The following is a 704-nucleotide window of genomic DNA, read 5'->3' on the forward strand; positions in this document are numbered from 1 at the left end:
ACATATAAAACCAAGGTAATAAAATATTAATTCGCAAAAAAACTGGACATCACCATATCTCTAAATGTTACTGAAATACTACACAATAGCAGAGCCATTCAAAAGCAACAAAATGACATGGCCATGAATCATACCAGAAATTATCGTCTGCATTGAAGTCAAGTCTAGGAATCACCTAATGAACAAAAAAACTTTAAACATACAAAGCATATCAAATAAAAACTATCTGCAAGAGGTAACTAAGTTCAAAAAACCATAAAATAAACTTAACTGATTAATAAATGCCAAGAAAAGTAAAAAAGAGTAACTAATACTAATTCTAGCCCTTAGCAAAAGTTAATTGAAGTATTAAATGATATCTACCCATTGATTCAGATAAATTATATAGAAAACGACTAAAATCACTGCTTTACATGCAGAACAAGTCACGTTTGACTCTTCTTTAGTACTCTTTGTGCAAGTCTTCCACTGCATCTGGCAATCTTGATTGCAGCATCATGCACTTTGATGGCCATAATGTCACTCATATGACAAAAGAAAATTTAACATCTCCCTCTCAAATAACAAAATCCAAGAACAGCAGTACTACTCTATCATGTAGTTACTTTAACTGTTTAACAAAATGCTACATGTACAAGACAAAGCCAATTACTGTTGACCTGGTAATTCACTGATCTCAAAAATATTTTATTATCTGTACTGCG

At 31.5% G+C, this 704-nt stretch overlaps 1 protein-coding gene across 1 annotated transcript in view; it reads right to left on the reverse strand.

Moving 5' to 3' along the window:
- The window catches only part of LOC119589368 (probable protein phosphatase 2C T23F11.1), an 18741-nt gene that overhangs the window by 9756 nt on the left and 8281 nt on the right, over positions 1–704 (reverse strand). The window contains 1 exon segment of the mRNA XM_037937986.1: positions 450–502. Coding sequence (XP_037793914.1) covers positions 450–502 — 53 coding nt within the window.

The sequence above is a fragment of the Penaeus monodon genome, chromosome 25 (genome assembly GCF_015228065.2).
Source record: "Penaeus monodon isolate SGIC_2016 chromosome 25, NSTDA_Pmon_1, whole genome shotgun sequence".
Classification (NCBI taxonomy): domain Eukaryota; kingdom Metazoa; phylum Arthropoda; class Malacostraca; order Decapoda; family Penaeidae; genus Penaeus; species Penaeus monodon.